The 20,578-nt window shown below is 41.9% G+C and overlaps 1 protein-coding gene across 4 annotated transcripts in view; it reads right to left on the minus strand.

The window, feature by feature from the left end:
• Positions 1-20,578, minus strand: part of KANSL3 (KAT8 regulatory NSL complex subunit 3) — a 2,067,031-nt gene that overhangs the window by 1,928,881 nt on the left and 117,572 nt on the right. For all 4 annotated transcript variants that reach the window (XM_044084373.1, XM_044084371.1, XM_044084372.1 and 1 more), the window contains exon 3: positions 18,259-18,432. In XM_044084373.1, the coding sequence (XP_043940308.1) occupies positions 18,259-18,432 (174 nt within the window). The remainder of the gene's footprint in view (positions 1-18,258; positions 18,433-20,578) is intronic.

The following is a 20,578-nucleotide window of genomic DNA, read 5'->3' on the forward strand; positions in this document are numbered from 1 at the left end:
TTGTTTTCTAAATATCAGCCAAGAGTTTTAGGAGCAAAACCCTGGCAAACCTGATGGGACTTAATGCTGTTTGTCCCAAGACAAAATAAACAGCTAGTGCGGACATCTTGATTTAACTGTTATGTAGACTGCATTTCTCTATCTTGCAATTACTGTATCACACCGTTCTCATTATTAACTCATGCAGCCAGTTTTTATCACTAATTGTGCCATTTTTTGTTAAATTTGTTAATTTATTTAATTATTTGCTAATTATTGTTACATAACTAATTTCTTTACTGACTTGCTTTGTACATTGTTGATTAATACGTGTTCAATTTCATTGTTTAATACTCTCTATTTGTATATATGGAGCTTTTCTCCCCGGGCCTCATGCCCAGTCGGACGTTACCCGGTAAACAAATAAAATAAATAAATAAAAATAAATAATAACTTATTAGGCTATCACAGCTGCACTTCCCTTTTCTGACACAGAAATAAGCAGGAAAATTACAAATTCTATCAAACAGGAAGAAAGAATCCCAAATGGAGTACTGCTCTGCCTACCTTCAGAGATTTTAACTACTACAATGGAAAAAATACATTTGACTTTGACAGATGTCTGCATAGATAAACATGGCATGAAAGTTGTGCACCTCTTACACCAGCATGCTAGTGCATGACTAGGGTACATGCTTCACAGTGGAAAGATCCTGAGCTTTAGAAGGCTTGACAGACAGACAAAACCTTGCAAGGATGTCCCACATTTTAAGAACACTGCAAATGTGATCTAATGAAGAATACGGACAGCATTTCTTTATCTGTGAGGTAGTACTCCCCAGTGCTACATGAATCTCCTGTCTCTGATGCATTCCACTGTGAAAAAATGGAAGTGGGAATCAAAACTGGTCAGGTATTTGCAAATCTGGCCAATGCCACAGTTACTCTATTCACTTGTCAAGTTCCCCAACACATTCACGTCACTGTCCAACAGCATTAGATCGCCAGTTTCTTCCAGAGTCCGTGTGTGACACAATCATTTAAGAAGAAGAAGAAACCCAGCCCAGCAGTAAAACCATGAAACAAAGTAAATCTCCACTAGTCCAACAGCCTGTGTTCTCAGTTCCAAAGAGTAATAAATTCCAATGTTTATTAAAAATAACATTTTGTGAGCACTTTCGTCCTTCAAAACAAGGACTTCTTCAGAAATAAAAAAAATACACCACAACGTGCTCAAAAATTTTATTTTTAATAAACATTGGAATGCATTACTTCCTCGGTCTCGTGTGAACACAGGCTGTTGGACTAGCAGAGTTTTACTTTGTTTCTTAACAGCATCATTTGCTTTTCAACTTCAAACTCAAACACTCAATAATAAGCATCAGCATCAATATCCTTTTCCCCATTTTGTACCTAGGGTCATCAGTCACATCAGCAGTGACCAAATCACATATTAAAAATCACAAGCTACTAATACATAAGCAAAACACATCTGTTATTCAAAAATATAAAATTATATATATATATATATATATATATATATATATATATATATATATATATATACACACACACACACACACATATATATATCTCTCCAATCTACTACTCTACATTTTTTAAACTGATGCTACAACACACCAAGTACTACTTCTTTCTCAATTTCTCCTCCTCTCTCCAGGGCAATTACTCACAGAATACAGACTACCTTTTATACTGTATTACATTAATAGTTTCTTAGAGCCATAACTCCTGTACTAAAAACCTCAGACTAAAAAGTCTGATATCCACTATCCAATTTCACCTACTTATTACAAAAATAATTTAGCTCTATTAAAAAAATCACATTTCCTTAAAAAAGTGATATTTTCCACTTAATCTACAATCAAATTTCACACATTGTGATTACCACTTTCAACAGATGCTATTACCCAAAATCCTCTCATTCCTCTACCAGCATCCAGACAATCAAGACTGAAATACTAACCACAGATAATGTAATGATGCAAACCTTACGTAATTCCAGATATTCCACTTTCCTGAATACAATTTCCAGACAATCATTAAACCTTCCTTTCAGTAAACAAACTGCCTCCTTTGCCACTTAAATTTCTAACAATCAACACAGACTAAACCACATCTGCCTTGCACATTGCAAATAGGTAAGCTTTCATTCTTACAACATTCTGTCCTTTTTGTACTGCCAAAACATCAGGTCCCCGCTACTGTCAACTGTTCCATGGAGCATGCCCATCAAAAACCTAACAGCTAAATTTGGCAGAATCCATTTAATTCTAATGACTATTGAAAGAACAAACTGACAGTTTAGTCATTACTGTGTGCTGCATGTTTTCCAGTTTTAACCTGACTACATACGACCTGAACACACACAGTTCAATTTCTCTGCTGTCCTCCAATTCTGAGTTGATTTTATAGAATACAAACATTCTTGACTTTACCACAGTCTCAATCTTTCCACTCAATTTGATAACTAAAAACAGTTCTATCACTGTCTCCTTCTTCAGGCCAGGAAATCCTAAATATATGCATTCTTACTACATCCTTTGACAATCATTTCAACTCACACAAAAGGGAAAGTACCCTTTTTACTATTTAATCTACATCAATTCTCTGTACACCACCTTGACTATAACATTAACATAAAATGCATCCATTTCATCCCAGTGGTAGCCTCCTTAATTCCAGGGTGATTATCACTACTATGAGCATCCCTAAGTGCTGTTATAACTGGGTCTTGTGCTAGAGAAGTACTCAACAAGTTTACCTTGCCTCCCAATACAGGAACATAATCACAGCACTCCATGTATTTCATAACAGTTTTAAATAACTGTTAAATCAGTTATATTTAAAGGTAGCTCATCTTAACTTCAGACTCCACTACTTGTATGTGATCATACTTTAATGTTAACAATTCATTCTTTTTTCACTACCCAAAAAAGGAGCTGCATTAAAGTAGTAATAAATGAAACATAAACTGGATCCTGATTTCTGCACCATTACACTGCATCATTACTTCAATGTTCCACACAAATTCATATCAGCCCTGTTTTTTCCATTTTCTATACGGGGTCAGGGTGTTGTGTAATCTCCAGCCATCTCTCTTGATTCATTGCCATTCTCCTACCTACTTAGACAGTCATGTCTGACTGTCACAGGTCTTCTTTCATACAACCAATCCATTCTTTTGTCTTTTATCTACCTGTCCGAAATCTTCTTAACCAGACTGTCTTCTGCTTTACTGCACATGTGCCTAAACTGCTGTAATCTGTTCTCGTCTCCTTGCAAATGGAGCTCCTTTGGCTTCTGTTTTAATGTCCTCATTTCTTCATCTGTCCCACAGTGTGCATCCTACCACCAGTCTCATGCACTTCCATCTCCATCACCTCTAGCTTCCTCAACTATTCTGCCTTTACTGCCCAGATTTCTGTACCATACAGTAGTACTGTTTGCACACCTTACTTTTCAGCTTCTTTGACATTCTTCTGTCATACACTATCCCTGACACTTTGTGCCAGTTGGCTGGAGCCACTTTCATTCTAACACTGACCTCCTCATTCAGACGTCCCCTCTCCTCAGCCACCCCTCCCAGATGCATGAAGCCAATGATTATGCCACTGTCTTCCATCCATCCAATCCACAACCATTTTTTCCCCATTTTTGCACATGGGGTCAGGGAGTCAATTCAACAGTGACACTCATCTTCCCCCAAAGTTTACACTGGCAGACAGCTAGCCTTGCTGTGGCTACTCTTCCACATCATACAGGCAAGCAAACACACACACACACACACACACACACACACACACACACACACACACACACACACACACACACACACACACACACACAGCCAATTTAGAGTGTCCAGTCCACCTACTGCTTGTCTTTGGAATGTGGGAGGAAACCCACTGACACACAGGGCGAGGACATGCAGACTCTGCAAAGAATGCACCCCAGATGAAAACTGAACCAGGAAACCTCTTGCTGCAAGGCGACAACTCTATCTGCTACAACACTGTGCCACCTATTCCAGTTTCTGCTATCTTCCCTTCTTTCTTAATTCTTAGCTTCCTCTGATTTCCCCTCATTTGCTGTCACTACAACTACCCTATCTGTACTCAGTTTCATCCCATGTGTCTACGGTTTTGCATTCCATTCCCCTACTCTTTGCTGAAATTCTTGTTCAGAGTCTGCCTTTAATGCTACATTGTCTGCATACATCAACTTTGTTGATCTATTCCTTCAGACCTGTTTGTTAATGCAATCCATCACCAGTATAAACAGCAGTGGGCTCACAGCTGAACCCTGATGCACACCAGCACCCACTAGGACCCACCTGTGAAACAGAACATTGTTTGTACTTGACTCACCGGGTCCTTTTATATAGTCTACACTAATTCTACCAATGTTTCTGGGACTTCAAATCATTGCAGGACTGCCCAAATCAGCTTTCTTGAGGCCTCATCACAAATTTTCTCCAAGTCTATGAATGCCAGGTTAGACATCTTCCTCATTTCTATCTCTTCTCAAGTATATGTCACTCTGCAAACATTGAGTCAGTTGTGCTACATCCTGATCTGAAACCAAGGTGCTTATCTTATTTTCTAATACTCTACGTATTCATTTATCAATAACTTTTCCCATAATTTTCATACAGTGTGACAGGAGTTTGATACCTCTGTATTACTCACAGTTGTGGATGTCTCTTATGTCCATGTACACTGGCACTATTATACTTTCACTCTGTACTGCTATAAGTACTCTCAGAAGCCATTTCTCCCTTATCTCACCCAACATCTTGATCATATCTGCAGTGACCTCATCTGAGCCTGCTAATTTATCCAACTTCAATCTTCTCATGTTCTTATTTCTTCTAGAGTGGGCTCCTCCTCTTATTTCACTGTAGGCACTGTCTGGAGCAGTACAGTTTCTGTGGGGTTTTCTTTATTCAGAAGTTTCTGGAAGTAATCGTTCCATCTTCCTTCGATTTCCTGTGAACTGGTAAGCAGGTTGTGAACAATGTCTGGCTATCTTCTTTATCTTTCTGTCTTTTCCTTGCAACATGATAGCGTTTCTTTGTTCCATCTACTGAGTCACCTTCCAGAAGCTGGTAGAGTGCATCTGATGCCTTGTTCTTTGTTATCGCAACTCCTCTCTTAGCATCTTTGTTAGCCAACCAGGATTCCTTCCTAGCCTGGCCTGTCACTCTTATCTCTATTTCCCAATTTTTCTTGTACTCCTCCATTCTTTCTCTCTTTTTTTCTTCTTGCACTCCTCCTTTCTTTTGATGACTTCTTGGATTTCTGCATTATATCACTAGCTTTTCTCAGGTACCTCATTTCCATACCAGGTTCGGCTACATATTTGTTCTACACTCCTCACATGCTGTTTGAAGCATTGCCATTCTTGTTCAAATCCACCCATTTCCTGTTCTTCCTGATGTGCTAAAACCTGGAGTAATTTCAAAAGCTCTTGTGCTTTCTCTCCAGTCATCTTCAGCCTAGTTTCTGTTGACCTTAGAGCCTCCTCTGACTGCAGCTTATTGTGACAACCAGTTGTTTATGCTGTGGGCCAACATGTCACTGTGGATAACTTTGCAATCAATGACTTTACCCCACTGCCCTTTTCTTACTAGGAGGATGTCTGCCTGAGTCGCATACTGGCCACTCTCGTATGTAATCCTGTTCTTGTGATCTTATCTCTTGCTTGTGATCTTGTCTCTTGCTTGTGATCTTGTCTCTTCCTGAACCACGTATTGACCACCATCAAGCCATTTGCCACACAAAAGTCTAGAATGGCCTCTCCTTTGCTTTTGTTGCAAAATCCATGCAGAACCAGGCAGCCCTCATATCCTGTTCTGAGAGTTTCAGAGCTACAGGCCATCATGGCTGTAGAGCCTTTTATCATATTTTACCCAAACAGGGTGTGTCTCTGAGGACGAATCTTACTTTTATGCCTAAGGTGGTTTCCAGTGTGGCTCTTAACCAAACAATTCATCTGCCAAGTTTTTATCCAAATCCACAGAACAAGGGGGAGAGAATTCTGCATTCCTTGGACGTACACAGACAGCTAAGATTCTACCTGAGCAGGACAAAAGCTCTAAGAAAAACTGAGCAATTACTAGTGTCATATGCTGCATGATCAGAAGGAAAGGCTATTTCAAAGCAGACAATTTCAAAGTGGATAAGCCACTGCATCCGTTTCTGCTACTTACACCATGGTAAACTTGCACCCAAGGGAATTAGGTCTCATTCCACCAGAGCTGCAGCTACTTTGGCAGCCTTTCTGAGAGGAGTACCAACCAAGGACATTCTAGAGGCTGCTACTTGGAGTTCTGTTCACACCTTTAAAATCATTACCATTGGCCTCTCTACTCTAAGTCCAGGGCAGGCTTTGCCACTGCAGTGCTGCAGGGCCTTATAGCCGCACCGAACGCTGTTTAGCTCCAGCCTCCCAACCATAGCTTTGGGATTCTACCCAAATGTAATGACTGCAACAGTGAAACACGAAGAACATAGTACAGTTGTGTACAATTACCATAAGTGTAGATGTTCGAGTATATTGACTGTTGCAGGCCTGGTTACCCTCCCGCCATCCCCTTGTCATTCTGAGGTTTATCTTTCCTCCTCTATCTTCTACAATCTATGTGGTGTATTTGCTTGTAGATGAAGGTAAAGTTTATATTGATGCATGTGTGTGTGTGTGTATATATATATATATATATATATATATATATATATAATGTTGATACCTTTTTGGGGGCACCTGACATCGGAGGCAAGAAAAAAGTACAGTTTTGTACCTACCATAAATGTAGATGTTCGAGTGCTAATACAGCTGCAGTAATCACAGATGGGTTCTCTGCCGTCAAGCGGGTCCTCGGTCGGCCGAATTCCAAAGTCTAGGTCTGGCGTCGGTTGTTGTCGCTTTCTTTCCTGACGTCAGTGCGACAGGGGTATACAAGACACAGCCGACGCCATTTTCTTCAGACTTTCTTGCCCCAGATGTCAGGTGCCCCCAGAAGGAAGGCAATACATAAATTATATATATATTCATGCAATGCAATATAATCAAAAATCAGTAGTTGCAAGCAAATATACCATAGAAGGATAACCCAATCAGGTTGTATGAGGAGGGGTTAGCCCCTAGGCCTTTACCAAGAGGGGAAGGAGGGAGGGAAACCTGTACTGCAGCTGTATTAGCACTCGAACATCTACATTTATGGTAGTTACAAAACTGTACTAAGTTCATCGTGCATACAGCTGCAGTAATCACAGATGGGTAGAATCCCAAAGCTACGCACAGGGTGGTAGGCACTAGGTGGAACTGGGATGAGCCAGAATGCCCTGCAACACAGCAGTGGCAAAGCCTGCTCTAGTTTTGGAGTATAAAGGCAGGTGGTAGTGTTTTGTGAAGGTATGCATAGAACTCCAAGTGGCTGCCTCCAAAATATCTTTGGTAGGAACTCCTCTGAGGAAGGCTGTAGAGGTAGCTGTGGCCCTGGTGGAGTGGGATCTGATGCCTGTAGGAACAGATTTTCCATGAAAGGAGTAACAAAACCGTATGCAGTGGCCTATCCATTTTGAAATTGTCTGTTTGGTAACTGGCTTCCCTTGAGCTCCTACAGCATAGGACACAAAAAGTTGTTCGGATTTCCTGAAAGGCTTTGTTCTGTCCAAATAATAATGTAGCTGTCTATGGATGTCTAAGGAGTGTAGCAGCCTTTCCCCTTTGTTTTGAGGATTGGGGTAAAAGGTAGGTAAGTGTATGGCTTGATTTAAAGCTACCCTGGATACCACTTTAGGCATAAATGACGGGTTGGTTCGAAGGGAAACCCAGTCCTGATGGAAGATGAGAAAGGGCTGCACAGCCATGAGGGCTTGTAGTTCCGAAACCCTACGAGCTGAGGTAATGGCCAGAAAGTACAGTTTTGTACCTACCATAAATGTAGATGTTCGAGTGCTAATACAGCTGCAGTAATCACAGATGAGTTTTCTGCCGTCAGGCGGGTCCTCGGTTGGCCGAATTCCAAAGTCTAGGTCCAGCGTCGGTTGTTGTCGCTTTCTTTCCTGACGTCAGTGCGACAGGGGTATATAAGACACAGCCGACGCCATTTTCTTCAGTCTTTCTTGCCCCAGATGTCAGGTGCCCCCAGAAGGAAGGCAATACATAAATTATATATATAATCATGCAATGCAATATAATCAAAAATCAGTAGTTGCAAGCAAATACAACATAGAAGGATAACCCAATCAGGTTGTATGAGGAGGTGTTAGCCACTAGGCCTTTACCAAGAGGGGAAGGAGGGAGGGAAACCTGTACTGCAGCTGTATTAGCACTCGAACATCTACATTTATGGTAGGTACAAAACTGTACTATGTTCATCGTGCATACAGCTGCAGTAATCACAGATGGGTAGAATCCCAAAGCTACGCACAGGGTGGTAGGCACTAGGTGGAACTGGGAGGAGCCAGAATGCCCTGCAACACAGCAGTGGCAAAGCCTGCTCTAGTTTTGGAGTATAAAGGCAGGTGGTAGTGTTTTGTGAAGGTATGCACAGAACTCCAAGTGGCTGCCTCCAAAATATCTTTGGTAGGGACTCCTCTGAGGAAGGCTGTAGAGGTAGCTGTGGCCCTTGTGGAGTGGGATCTGATGCCTGTAGGAACAGATTTGCCATGAAAGGAGTAACAAAACCGTATGCAGTGGCCTATCCATTTTGAAATTGTCTGTTTGGAAATTGGCTTCCCTTGAGCTCCTACAGCATAGGACACAAAAAGTTGTTCTGATTTCCTGAAAGGCTTTGTTCTGTCCAAATAGTAACGTAGCTGTCTATGGATGTCTAAGGAATGTAGCAGCCTTTCCCCTTTGTTTTGAGGATTGGGAAAAAAGGTAGGTAAGTGTATGGCCTGATTTAAAGCTACCCTGGATACTACCTTAGGCATAAATGACGGGTTGGTTCGTAGGGGAAACCCTGTCCTGATGGAAGATGAGAAAGGGCTGCACAGCCATGAGGGCTTGTAGTTCCAAAACCCTACGAGCTGAGGTAATGGCCAGAAGGAAAGCTGTTTTCCAGGACAAATATTGCAAATCTGTTGAGGCAGCTGGTTCAAAGGGAGGCAATGTTAATTTTTCTAGAATGTAATTAAGATCCCAGGCTGGTATTGGTTGTTTCCTTGGTGGTCTTTTATTCTTAGCCCCTCTGAGGAACTGTCTTAAAAGTGGGTGAGAAAATAAAGGTGGATCAGTGTTGTATTCTGCAGAAATGGCTGAGGCATGAATTTTGATGGAGGAAAATGAAAGTCCACTGTTCAACAGCTCAGCTAGATACTGTAATATCTGAGGCAAATTCAGTTTTCTAGGATCCTGGCCTTTTTTCTCATTCCAAGCGCAAAACCGTTTCCATTTTGCGGAGTAAGCCTTTCTAGTAGATGGCCTTCTGGCCTCCAAAATGACATCCTGCACCTCTTTGGAGAGTAGGGTCTGTTGTGGTGTTAAGGAATTTTCCATGCAGCCAGATTGAGTGTTTTCAGCTGACTGTGAAGAGTTTTGTAGCTGTGCTGAGTCAGTAGAAGAGGCATTAGAGGTAGGGTCCAGGGAGGAGTATGTGTTAGGCTCCTCAGGAGTGGGTACCAGTGTTGTCTTGGCCAGTCTGGAGCAATCAGTATCATCTTCGGTCTGTCTGCTCTTGCTTTCAAGAGCACCTTGGGCAGAAGAGGCAAAGGTGGGAAAGTGTAAACTGTCCATGCTGCCCAACTGAAAGAAAGGGCGTCCACTCTCCAGGCCTTTGGATGAAAGGTCCTTGAACAGAACTTTTTCAATTGATGATTCCTGTGGGAGGCAAAGAGATCTATGTCTGGCCTTCCCCACGTTTGGATTATCTTAGTAAACACTTGAAGATGCAACTTCCATTCGTGTGGGTCTGTCATATTTCTGCTTAGATTGTCTGCCAGCATGTTTTCCAATCCTGGCAAGTACTGTGCTTGAAGTTCGATTTGCCATTCCAGAGCCAAGTTCCAAAGTAACATGGCTAGCCTGCACAGGGGGTATGAATGTGTTCCTCCTTGTTTGTTTATGTACCACATTACTGTGGTGTTGTCTGTTCTTATCAATAATTGCCCTGGATGCAGGAGGTCCTTGAAAGCTGTAATTGCATTTATCACTGCTAACATTTCTTTTTGATTGATGTGAAGGTGCTTTTCCTTTTGGGACCATTTGCCCTGAATGCACCTGTCTGTCATGTGCGCCCCTCAGGCGTAGTCTGAGGCGTCTGTTGTGATGACTTGATTTGCTTGAGGCTTGCAGAATGGAAGACCTGTGTTTGTTTGACATGCTTGGGCCCACCATAGAAATTCCTTTTGCAAACATGGGATTATTGGTATTATTGTTTCCAAACTGTGGCTGTGTTGAGACCATAGGTTTTTTAGGTACCATTGAAGTTTCCTCATATAGGTTCATAGGTTCATAGGTTCATACTAGGCTATCTGCCCGAGGGCATTTACAAGCCTAGCCCATAGTTTTGTGGCTTACGCCACGCCTTTAGTATGGGGAACTATACCCATTATTTTGCTGTGCCTCTGTTGAGCAGTGACACTGAGGTAATCCCTGGGGTATATCTGCGATCTCCCATCCATTGGTCAAGATTTCTCTTGAACAAGGCCAGCGAGGTGCTCTGCCTCACATATACCGGGATTTTATTCCACAGCATAGGGAGTCTTTGGGTGATGAATCTATCCCTCCAGCACGTCCTATTAATAGCCGTGTCGAGGTTTAAGTCTCCCGCCCTTGTGGCTCTGACGGATCTAGATTTTTTTAATCCCATATGCAACTTTGCACATGGGATTAAAAGAATGCAAGATGCCATGAAGCCCAGAGCCTGCAGGATTTTCCTTGCAGTGAGCCTGGTACAATTTGCTAGTATTTTGAAGTACTGAGTTAGTTGCCCCTGTTTTTCTGGCGTGAGATAGGCCATCTGGGTGTTTGTGTCCAAGCTGGCACCCAGGAAAGTTATTTTCTGAGATGGTGTTAGCCTGGATTTCTCTTTGTTGACTGTGTATCCCAGAGAATTCAATAACCATGTTACATAAGCCAGATGTTCCAGAAGTATGTGCTTGCTGTCCGCTTGGATCAGGCAGTCGTCCAAATAAGGGTAAATTCGTATCCCTTGAAGTCTGCAGTAGGCAATTACTGATGCCAGACATTTCGTGAATACCCTGGGCGCAGTAGATAAGCCAAAGGGCAATGCAGAGAATTGATAGTGGATTGAACTTGCAAGAAATCTGAGGTATCTTCTGCAGCTTTGTCTGATTGGGACATGCAGGTATGCCTCCTTGAGGTCCAATGTTACCAGCCAAAACTCCTTGCCCAGCATGGGAAGAAGCTGCTGTAATGTGAGCATCTTGTATTTTGGTACGAGTAGAAATGTGTTTAGGATGGATAAGTCCAAAATGGGTCTCCAGTCAGTTCCTTTCCTTGGTACCAGAAATAGTCTGGAATAAAAACCTTGACCTTGTTCGTGAGTAGGTACCTCTTGAATAGCTTTCATGTCCATGAGCTTTGAAGTTTGTATTTGTGCCTCTGCCCTTTGATTGTGTGGCAGGTTTGGCATGCCTCTCATTTTTGGAAGAGTGTGAAAATGAAATCTGTAGCCTCTGTTTATAGTGTCCAGGATCCATTTGTCTGTTGTGATAATATGCCAATTTCTTGTAAATAATGCCAGCTTTCCTCCCAAGGGTGCTGCCAGCTGAGACTTGCTTGGCATGGAAAGGAGGAAGTCATTGGATTTGTTTCCTGTATTGTTGTGCACTGTCTTCGCCACCTCTTGGTGCTGGAGTTTGCCATTGTCTGCCTCTGTATGATCCTTGAGATTGTCCTCTGCCCCTTGTGCGCCTGTATCTACCTCTTTGGGGCTTGTCCGTGGCTGGAAAGGACCAGTTTTTTGAAGGCCAATTTCTGCTAAAACGTGGTGGTTGAACCTGTAGAAAAGCTTTGACAGTTTGCATAGATTTAGCTTTTTCTTCCATTTTCCGTAGTATCTCCTCAGCATTAGTACCAAATAGTACATTCTTTTGTAAAGGAGCATCTAGTAGTTTAGCTTTAACATGATCAGGCAAGATTTGTTCCCTAAGCCAGGCATGTCTACGAACGACTGATCCTGTAACAGCAGCTCTACTTGAGGCCTCTAGGGCATCATAGCCACATTGTAAGGTGTGTTTACCCACTTGTTCTGCACTATGCATCATATTCTGCAACTCCTTCAAATCTGGTTGTTCAGGTTGAGACATTTTATTTCTTAATTGTTATAACAGAAACTACTGATATTTAAGCATATGGAACTGACAATTTAAGGCCCTCGTGGCTAGGGTGGCCGAGGTATATACCTTTTTTCCCCACCTTCCTAAGGATCTAGACTCTCGGAAGGTAGTGGATTCTTAGCAGTAGAGGCCTTCATTCCCTTGGGGCCTTGAGAAATGGTTTCAGGGTCAGCATTATGGCTTTTGTAAAGAAATTGGTGAGAGTTAGGAACTCTGTAGTACCTATCAGGCTTGACTGGGGCAGGAGGCAGGGAATCCGGATTAAGGCAAGCCTCCGAGTAAACATCCTCAAGTATGTCCAAGACAGGAGGTATCGCCAGAGGTCTGTGTTGAGGTAACAAAAGAAATTCCCTAAGTCTTTTCTTGGAATCAGAAAAGTCTTGGCCTTCCCAATGGAAGTGTTCCCTCAAGGTGTGCAAGGTTTCCCCAAAAGAAAAATCCTCTGGGGGAGATACAGAAGGAATGGACTGCTCTGCATCAGAATCTTCAAAAGGGGAGTACGAGTGTTCCTCTACATCAGAATGTTCAGAAAAAATGGAGCCCTGGTCAGAAGAGGGAGAATCTTCCTCCACTCTGGGTCTCTTGTCTGGAGGGGGTTGGGAACCCCTGATAAGAGTAATTAAATCCTCAGCCATTTTTAGCATCTGCTTTTTAGGCATGGGGCCTGGAGATGGGCCCTGTGCAACAGGCCTCTTGGGATGCATGGCTGATTTGGACTTAGTAAAGGCCTTAATGGAAAAGGAAGATGAGGGTCTAAAGACACCATGGGTGGAAGTGGACCTGTCCACATTAGGAGGCTCAACACTCACAGTGGCTTTGGTGGTTGTAGTCTGGGTATGGGCCGAGGTACCTGCGGTCTCGGTTACAGAAGACACCGCCAAAGAAGTGTCGTCGGTAATCAGGGGCTGTGTAGGTGTCTCGCTGAGAACCGGACCACGTGTAGCCGTTTTTGGCATGGTGTCGGTGGAGACCGCGGACCTCGCATGTCGGTCCTTGTCCTTGCGTTTTTTGGACAAAACGGTAGTCGGAGTCTCCGATGACATTTTATAATCAAAGGCTTTACCAAAAAAGTGATGGGCGAACTCCGCCCGACGCTTAATAGTGCATTTATTGAAAGTAGCGCAAAAGCGACAGCCCGAGACGTCGTGGTCTGGGCCTAAACAAGGTATGCAGAGGGAATGGAAATCCTTATGCGGTATTTGCTTCCCACAAGAAATACAATTGTTAACTTTGTCTGACATCGGTCTGAGGCAAGAAAAGTTTTCCCAACGGGGTACTTAGCTTTAAAGAAGACTTCGGTTTCCAATTTTTCGTAAATTCAGGAGCTGGCCGACCGGCACTTGCGAACTGCTTCTGCTTCGGGCACCGAGCGGCAAAAAAGACTGAAGAAAATGGCGTCGGCTGTGTCTTATATACCCCTGTCGCACTGACGTCAGGAAAGAAAGCGACAACAACCGACGCCGGGCCTAGACTTTGGAATTCGGCCGACCGAGGACCCGCCTGATGGCAGAGAACCCATCTGTGATTACTGCAGCTGTATGCACGATGAACATCTAAAGGAAATGGCATCGGCTGCATGTTTTATATCCCTGACGACCTGACGTCATGGAAGAGAAGACAGCAACCGACGCAGGACCAAAGACTTTGGAATTCAGGCCGACTGAGGGCAACCTGCTAGCAGATTACCCAAATGTAACAACTGCAACAGTGAAACACAAAGAACATCACCACTCCCACCTTTAGTATGGGTCTCTGGGGTAGGTCGGAGTAGGCCAGGTCCTCAACCCACTTATCACCGGCAAACACCCATGCCCATTTTTGGCAAAATTAACCACCACCACTGAATCTCCTAGAGACACATTTTTAAATCATGCAGTGGTTAGCCCTGATATGGTGCGCAGACAAGGATGTCAAAAAGTATCATTTGCAGTTCCCTATTTACAGACAAATGAGTTAAACTGTCCCTTTACATGTAAAGAAAAAAAAAATGGATTTATTTATATTACCTTTTAATAACTAGGCTACCATAGCACCGCCTCCTACATAACAATGAATACTGTTATAGCACCCACCCAAGCAATAATGTCCTCTAGTTCTGATAATTCTGCTGTTCAGCCTAAACTGATTTACTAATGCAACCATCCCATTTAAGCTACCTTCAATCCTTATAACTTAGTTAAGGAGGCAGTCAGACAGGAGCTTTCATATCATCTCCAATCTGCTCCATCTGCTCCATGCTCTTGTTGCTACTCCCATACCTCATCCAAGTTAAAAGATGCACCTGGATTAACCAGTCAAATATAATTAACCTCCATTATCTTTCAAGAGAACTAGTGAGCAAGTCTCTCAGCAGAGCAGCTGCATTCCCAGCACATGTAAAAAAGTCTTGGCCATCTTATGGCACAAATTTTCTGGATGGGAAAACAACCTTAATTATTTTACATTATATCTCCTGCGTCCTTCACCAACATCCACAAACTGTAGCCTCTTTTGAAAAAAGTTAAGGACAGCACTTGGTCATCTACTAAAATTCTACTTCCTGTCTGCCAAAGCTGCCATAATACTTGCTCATTTTCATATGTAGATACGAACTGCACCATAATCATCACAGGTTTACATCTTGTCTGTCAAATCTGCCACAATGCAATACTTGTTCGTTTTCATATATAGATACGAAATACACCATAATCACCACAGCTTTACCAAAATAACCCTCGAGAACCAATAGTAGCAACCTGTTCACTTTCACAAGCCCCACTGACAGTTTAGTAAAACCTGTCCAATGCATCACCATAGTTTTCACAAAATCCTGTAAAATTCAATATCCATATTCTTGCCAAAAATTATGACAGTCTTAGATTTTTCCAACAAGTTTCGTCTCCCATTACAACCATCTTTTGCAGCGTATATTCCATCTGACCACTCATTTTCCATGTCAGTTCCCAAGGTGGTGCAACGGTTAGTGTTGTCGCCTCACAGCAAGAGGTTCTCCCGTTCGATTCTCGGCTGGAGTGCCTTCTGTGTGGAGTCTGCATGTCCTCCCCGCGGTCGAGTGCCGTTAAAAAGACATGCAGGTAGGTGCGAGCGTGAATGGGCGTGCCTTCGTCGTAGGTTGGGCGTCGGGCTGGCAACTCGGCACCGTACAAATCCACTGCCAATCATGAGCGGACCGGAGTTCCGCTGTGGTGACCCCTAACCCGGAAAAGCCAAATATCTACTACTACTACCTGCAGATGACGGGGCATCATGCCCACTACTGGTTATACAAGTACACAATAGTCACAGGTTTGCAATCTTATTACTTACCTTATATATCAATCCAACAAAATTCAGCTTTGCTTGTATTTTACTTATTTACATTTGTTTACTGGGTAGTACACTGATCAAAATGGACTATTTACAGACACACCCTGAATGAAAACAATTTCACAGTCAGTTTACAAACAGGAGCAGTAGTTAATATATAAAAATAAACAACTGAGAGGTTACATTCCACTTAAGTCTTCAAAGGAAAGTTTTACAAAGATCTTAATGTCAAAATATATAGATTTGCAGGTATACAAATATGCAAAGGTCTTCAAACAATGCAAAGACTAGTGTAGGATGGCAAATGAATACAATTAAGAATATGTACAAAAATATAATGACAGGCAATGTAAAAGTTTGGTAGGAGAGAGGGGATTAGGTAATATGCTCTGACTGAAGACAGGAACGTTTGGCTTGAAGCTGAAGGTGGGAGATAAATTAGGTAGTCAGCAGTTTTCTTTGAGGTTTAGTGTGATGGACTGCGGGGGGGGGGGGGGGGGCAGCATGGCCAGTAGATTGGAGGCAGGTGCTTGCAGTGGAGGGAGGGACTGTGAGAAAGTGAGAGAGAGAGAGTGGTTTGTGACATGTGGAGTACCAAGCTGTGTGAGCAGTTTTTTGTCATGGAGTTTGGCTGACAATGCTGCAAAGGTTTCAATGTGTGGCAATTAAAAATGTCAAGGCCCTTGTAGTAGGTTGACTATTTGTTGCATGGGAAGCCATTCTGCTTTTCAAGTGTGAGTCAACAGCATTCTTCAGGAGGGCAGTTTGTAATAAAACAACAAATAGAGATAGTCTAAAGAGAAACGGTGCTACTTTTAGAGGCTACAGCAATAATGGGGAGGCCGTAATCAAGCTGGGACAGGAGGATCCTTTGCTGATCTGGTGGCAGCAGAAGCAGAAATCAAAGGAGAGATCTGTTTGACACACAACAAAAAACTATTTTTGCTGGGTTTTTTTTTCCTTTCTTCTATCTGGTAGTGAAATCTGAGTGGCTGATCAATCCAAAAACTCTGTTAGTTACTTGAAGTAGTTGTTTAAGTTGAATATGTTTAGTGTCTTAGGGCATTTGAAAAATCTTTGGGATGTGCTAAAAAACATTGTTTTGGTTTTAGAGGTTTCAAAAGGAAACTGTGCTGAATTAGCCAAAGATGCAACTGCTACAGTCCAACTGCAGTTCAAATTGGTGTGGACTACAGACTGGGAAGGGCTGGATGATCTGCATAAAGTAGAGAAAGCTGTGGAAGGTCAAGTGATAATTTTTTTATTGAAAATAGCGAAAAGTAGGAGGGAATGGATGGCGTCTTAAGGTACACCTTTAAGATGCTGAAAAGTGTCAAAAAGGGTATTATCAAGTCTGACTTTGAAATGTCTGTTTTCTAAAACGTTTTTATACCAGGGTAGGGAGTCAGTGATAACACTGAATTCAGTAAGAATATTACTGAAAATGAAGGTGGTAACTGAGAAACAAAAACTTTAGTCAGACAGAGAAACTGGGTGGCAGTGATGTTATCTTCTCAAGCACCACCACAATTCTGCTGCCATGGATACAGCACATTGAGCTTCAAGTTCTTTACCCAACATCACACATGACCACTAAGAATCAGGCAAGTTTTCTAGACATCAGTAAAGAAAAGAAGTTTTCTACAGAATCTTTTGTCTCTTATGTTACAGATTTCACCTGGCTTCCATAACAAAGACAAAATGTATTTGTTTATATGCCAAGACTTAAACTGAACTAAAATATATAGAGGTTTCCTGGTTGCCATAAGTGGCCTTGGTCAAGAAACCAATGTGTTCTTCAGATTTTGATACAATATGCCTGCAAGCCAATCCAGAGCAGCAGCTTATATCTATATAAATGCAGCACAGTCACTTTTTTCTGGAACTCCATTCATAAGCATTTTCCCTGTATGCCTGTCCCCAAGATCAGTTAGCTCACAGTCAGCTACTGCAGACAACTATTCTTCTGCCACAGTAAAAAAATTATGTTCACATGGTTGTAGGGTTTATCACCAACTTTACTGCATCTGTTAAACATTTAAACTAACAAAACACTCCACTCCAATTTATCAGTAAACGTTTGGAGTTTAGGCTGGATTGTCTCTATTAACATTTCTTCTATAAACTCAAATGCATACAAATTTTTTTCAATTATAGCTATCTCCATCTCTTTCACCACAATGCAGATGACTGACACAATGTATTTTGCCAGCTCTGGAGCCCACTACTTGAAAATGTTTTTTCCCTCTCAACTTTCAACATGCATACAAAAACAAGCACTTAATGTTTTATTCACTTGCAAAACACATGTAACTTACAGTAAATTTACAATATATCTTTATTTTAATACAATTCTTACAATAATCATAAAACAGTGTGGCATACAGTTTCCTCACCGTAGTGCACAAGACCAAGCAGCCCTTCTCTCTTACAAATACATTTTTAGTTCACAGCTCATGACAGAAACAAAATACCAAATTATAGCTTCTATTTAAACCACTATCTCTGAAAACACAAATATATACATTCAGTACAACCATTTTGAACTTTAACAAAATAAATATTCTAGATAACAATTTGTTAATAAAATGAATTAGCACCTAGGCATCTTTGTAAATATACAAGGTACGTGTTAACCTACCTATTGATGTGCTCTTCCCAGTCATCTGGAGGAAGTGGTATGTCTGTGTCAGTCCTTGCAAAGATTGCATGGCGCTCACACTCGTTCATCACACTACGAGCTTTTTGATTATCATATAATGGCATAGGGGTCGGTGTGACAGTTTCTACATCTATAGGAAGATCAACTTCACTGCTGAAAAGAAGAAAGCAAAGAAATAAAGCTCTGTTTTCTTTATAACAATACAGTTTCTGTTATAAAGGCGTTATTATATGCATACATTTTTTTTTCAAAATAAATAACAGCATGCCAGCCATAAACATTTATTTCCTTCTCAGGGGAAAACTTAAATTTTCTTGAAAGACTTCACAAATAAGTTCAACGGTTCACAGGCGATTACAAACTAATGACCAATGGGGGGGTCTTTTTAAACATAGTCATGCTTCCCAAATGTATTCGTCAAGTTCTGGTACCCTAGGGTTATTTAAGGGGTATACTCCGGTCTCAAGTAAAACTAAATATAATCCACAAATTATCTAACAAAAGACAGACTCTAAAGTGTGGGTCAGTCTTTCGTGTATTTTCATCTAGCAGAACATACAAAGGAAATACAGTCCCAAACACAAATGGATGTACAGAAAAGCAGAAAATAAACAGTGGATTTTAACTGAGCAATTCGCAGACCAGCTGATAGTTGGAATGTCAGTCATCTTACTTGTCCATGGACATGTGTAGGCTGGCATGTAACATGTGAGCATCCTTTTATGGAATGGCATTCCACCCAGGAATGTCTGTCTGTCTTATCCCATTACATGCCTTAGGAGGGCCTAGCTCATGTAAGCCTAATCAAGTTAAAGCAGATAGAAGAAAATAAAAAAAGTACAGGTGTATAAGCTGCACTTACTCATAACAGTGGATATTTGAATCCCTCACTGCTGTAGTCGCCTTAAGGGTATACAAGTTGCTTCCATCCAAGGGGAAAAAAAAAAAGAAACGGCCAGCTTCAAAAAGCTCTGGCTCCCTCCGCACCTTCACTCTGAGTGCTGACTGGCTAATCCCGAGGAGGGAAATCAGCAGTCAGGGTGAAGATTTCTTCAGTACTTTCTTACCCGTACAAGGAGAGAAGAGCCTACCAATCCTGAATCAACAACCAATAATAACAATGAAACATATAAAGTAGAAACACACAAAATCCTACTTTATATCCCAACTACAACTTTATACAAGTGTGGGGGAGTGCAGAGTGGGTACGGCTACAACAGCATTGAGGAATTCAAACTTCTACTGTTACAGGCAAGTGCAACTTACACACATGTACTACTTTCATCATTCCCACTACTGGAGTAGCCTTTATTTTTTGCCAAAGCCTACCAATCCGGATGGAGGAAGAATGTGGATCCAGGAGCCCTGGAGAATGATTCAAGCAAAACTAAGCCTGGATCTAGAAAAGGAATCCAGTGTGTAATGCTTTGTAAAAGTATATACAGAGGACTATGTAGCTGCCTCCAGAATGCTTCTAGAGTCCAACCCTTTCCAGTATGCCACAGAAGAAGAAAAGGCTCTAGGCAAATGTGCCTTGAAATTGCATGGAATGGATTTGCCACAGTGGGAATAGCAAAAAGCAACAACTGAGGACAACCACCTTGAAAGTGTCCGTTTAGACACAAGGTGTCCCTTTTTTGTCCCTTGATAAGGAATAAACAGCTGACTGGCTTTTCTAAAGGGCTTAGTTCTGTCAAATCAGTACCTGACCTGCCTATGCATATCCACAGTATGCAGAATCCTGTCTGGCTTTTAGGTTCTGGGTAGAAAACTTGGAGATTGATGGCTTGATACAAAGTAAACTCTGAAACTACTCTGGGCATGAATGTGGAATTTGTTCTTAAAGACACTCTATCATGTGGAAAATCAGACAGGGTTCACTCCACCATGAGGGATTGCAACTCAGATACTTTCCCTGCAGATGTCAGAGCAATGACGAGCACAGTTTTTCAAGTCAAGCACCTTAAAAACATGACATGGACAATTTCTTCAGCACAAGTGTGAGATCCCAAAGAGGAGAAACCTGTTTACATAGAAGCCTCAGGTGTAAAACTCCCTTCAGAAACTGTTTTACAACAAACAGAGAAGAAAGAGGAAAATCCAAGAAAGACATGCTGGAATGTTGGCAAGATGAACCTTTATAGAGGAATGAAAGAGGCCAGAGGAAAATAACTCACACAAATATCTGAGCACCAGCGGTGCAAAATTTGCTGACGGACGTTTGGTTACTGGTTAGGCGGAACAAGAAAACTGCTTCCACTTACCAGTAGAGGATTTTCTAGTAGCAGACTTTCTTGCC

This window comes from Protopterus annectens, chromosome 9.part0 (assembly GCF_019279795.1).
Source record: "Protopterus annectens isolate FY-2018-M chromosome 9.part0, PAN1.0, whole genome shotgun sequence".
NCBI lineage: Eukaryota > Metazoa > Chordata > Ceratodontiformes > Protopteridae > Protopterus > Protopterus annectens.